The sequence below is a fragment of the Propithecus coquereli genome, unplaced genomic scaffold (genome assembly GCF_000956105.1).
Source record: "Propithecus coquereli isolate 6110/MARCELLA unplaced genomic scaffold, Pcoq_1.0 Scaffold186, whole genome shotgun sequence".
NCBI lineage: Eukaryota > Metazoa > Chordata > Mammalia > Primates > Indriidae > Propithecus > Propithecus coquereli.
The window spans coordinates 556,914-559,127 of record NW_012143412.1 but is presented as its reverse complement, the minus strand read 5'-3'; the positions used below and the strand labels follow the sequence as shown (position 1 = coordinate 559,127).

The following is a 2,214-nucleotide window of genomic DNA, read 5'->3' as shown; positions in this document are numbered from 1 at the left end:
GAAGTATGTCACCTTATCGTGCACATCTTGTAAAATATCCCGAATGATCAGTTGTCGATCCTCTGCTTGAATGAGGTCCTGGGGACAAGCTGTCAGTATAATCTCTACCAGCTGCCTCCATGACTCCAGTGCATGCCGCTTTGCATGAAGACACTGCAGTAATTTATTTCTTTCTACCACATACTGAAGTATAGTGCTGATTTCCTAAAGTCATAGAAATTGAATCAAAAGGTTGACACACAGACAAATAAGGTCTGTTATCAACAGATTGATTTAATCACTGTCAGTTACTCAGAAAATATTTATTTGAAAACCTACCACCTGCAAGCCAGGCAACAGCTACCTTTTCATGTTATTTTGGTGGCCAGGGCTATAAAAAATAATATATATGGGAAAGAGGGTGTGGGTGTGGGTGTGTGTGTGTGTGTGTGTGTGTGTGTGTGTGTGTCATGCGCACATGAACACATGCATGAAAGGCAGGGGACAGAGGTGGTATAGATGAAAATGAACTTTTTGACCCTTCCTCATAACTATCTACTTAAACTTACTCTAGAGTACTAAAATTGCCTAAAATCCAAGTTCAATGGCATGTTTCCCTGACAATCTCTTTTATTTCTTTGCCTCTTGCTTTGGCCTGGCCAGCTATGTTTCCATGTATGCGGTGGTTCTTCTCACCTGACCTCTTACCCATAACTCCCCACTTGTGATGACAAATGACTCTCTTCCCTCACTGATATAGAACAAGCAAAGTCAGGTTGCAAATCCTTAACTAGCCTAGCAGAAATGATGTTACTTATTTTGACATACCAGACATTAACTTCAGTTTACAAAAGTCATAAAATCAAAAGTGAAAGATTCCATTAAAGTTTAACTTGTAGGTAGTTTACTAATTAACAAACTACATGTCAATTTACATGTCTTTTCACCAACAACTGAAGTAGTTCAAGTAGTTAAAAGGTTAAAACTAACATATACTCAATGGAGCTTACCTCCATTAGTAGAGGTCTCTGTCCTATGGCTGCCATACCCTGAAGGGCATTTACTTCAGCCACAAGAACTCTATGAAGAAGCTATAGAATTAAGAAAAGAGATTAAAGTTAAGACCATTTCAGACACTGGTAGAACAATAACATCCAGCAATTCACTATAAACTGTCCTAAAAAACAAAGTTTCAGATACCTTTATAAATAATCCAACAATGGCACTGTCCAATTTCCAAACAAAAATATTAAGTATCCCTCATATTCCACAGAGTGGTACCAAAGAGCCTATGCACAGGTAAATTAATGCAAGCACTCTGGATATCTTCTTCCTATTGGCAAAGCTATTACCATTTACCTGGTAGAGAGTTAAATAGTTAAAACCATTCCATATTCTAGCTAGGTGGGATAACTATTAATACTAAAAGGAAGGTGATGAGGAACCTTGTACTAAAGTTGGTGTAGTCTATTAAGTTTTATTTCAGGGTTGTTTAACAAAAGCCCCAGTCCAATAAGCAAGTGACGGGGTCTCATTCTGTTGCTCAGGCTAGAGTGCAGTGGCGTGATCACAGCTCACTGCAGCCTCCAACTCCTGGGCTCAAGCAATCCTCCTGCCTCAGCCTTCCAAGTAGTTAGGACTATAGGTGTGCAACACCACACCTGGCTAATCTTTTTTTTTAAATTTCTTGTAGAGATGGGGTCTTGCTGTGTTGCCCAGGCTAGCCTCAAACTCTTGGGCACAAGGGATCCTCCCGCCTCGGCCTCCCAAAGTGCAGGGATTACAAGTCTGACCAACCATACCCGGCCTAGAGATACATACTTTAAAGCAGTCCTCACCTTGACATTGCAGACTGTCTGTCCCCGTAAATTCTTGTGTTCACAGTTAGCAATAACTTGTTCAATCTGTGCCCGATCAAAAAAATCCAGCTGCAAAGGCTCAGGGATCTCCTGACTGAAGTCAATCGAGTCAAGAATACTCAGAATTTTTCGACGTACTAAAAATAATAGAAAGTTATTCAACTTGGGACTCTGAGGAGAAGAGCAAAATCAGTACACTCTCAGGTCACTCTCAATACTCAGCTCACTCTCAAAGACGGTGCTATGTTCAAAAAGGGCATTAGTCTAGAAACTGAAGATTGTGTCAAAATCTAAGTTTGATTTTATTTTTAATACATCCACTTATAAAAATATTTTCTTTCCTATCATATGATCCTAGTTATAAAAAAATTTTTTT

At 39.3% G+C, this 2,214-nt stretch overlaps 1 protein-coding gene across 1 annotated transcript in view; it reads right to left on the bottom strand.

Annotated features, from left to right (window-relative positions):
• Positions 1-2,214, bottom strand: part of NUP205 (nucleoporin 205kDa) — a 129,034-nt gene that overhangs the window by 30,537 nt on the left and 96,283 nt on the right. The window contains 3 exon segments of the mRNA XM_012642751.1: positions 9-204; positions 990-1,070; positions 1,818-2,009. Coding sequence (XP_012498205.1) covers positions 9-204; positions 990-1,070; positions 1,818-2,009 — 469 coding nt within the window.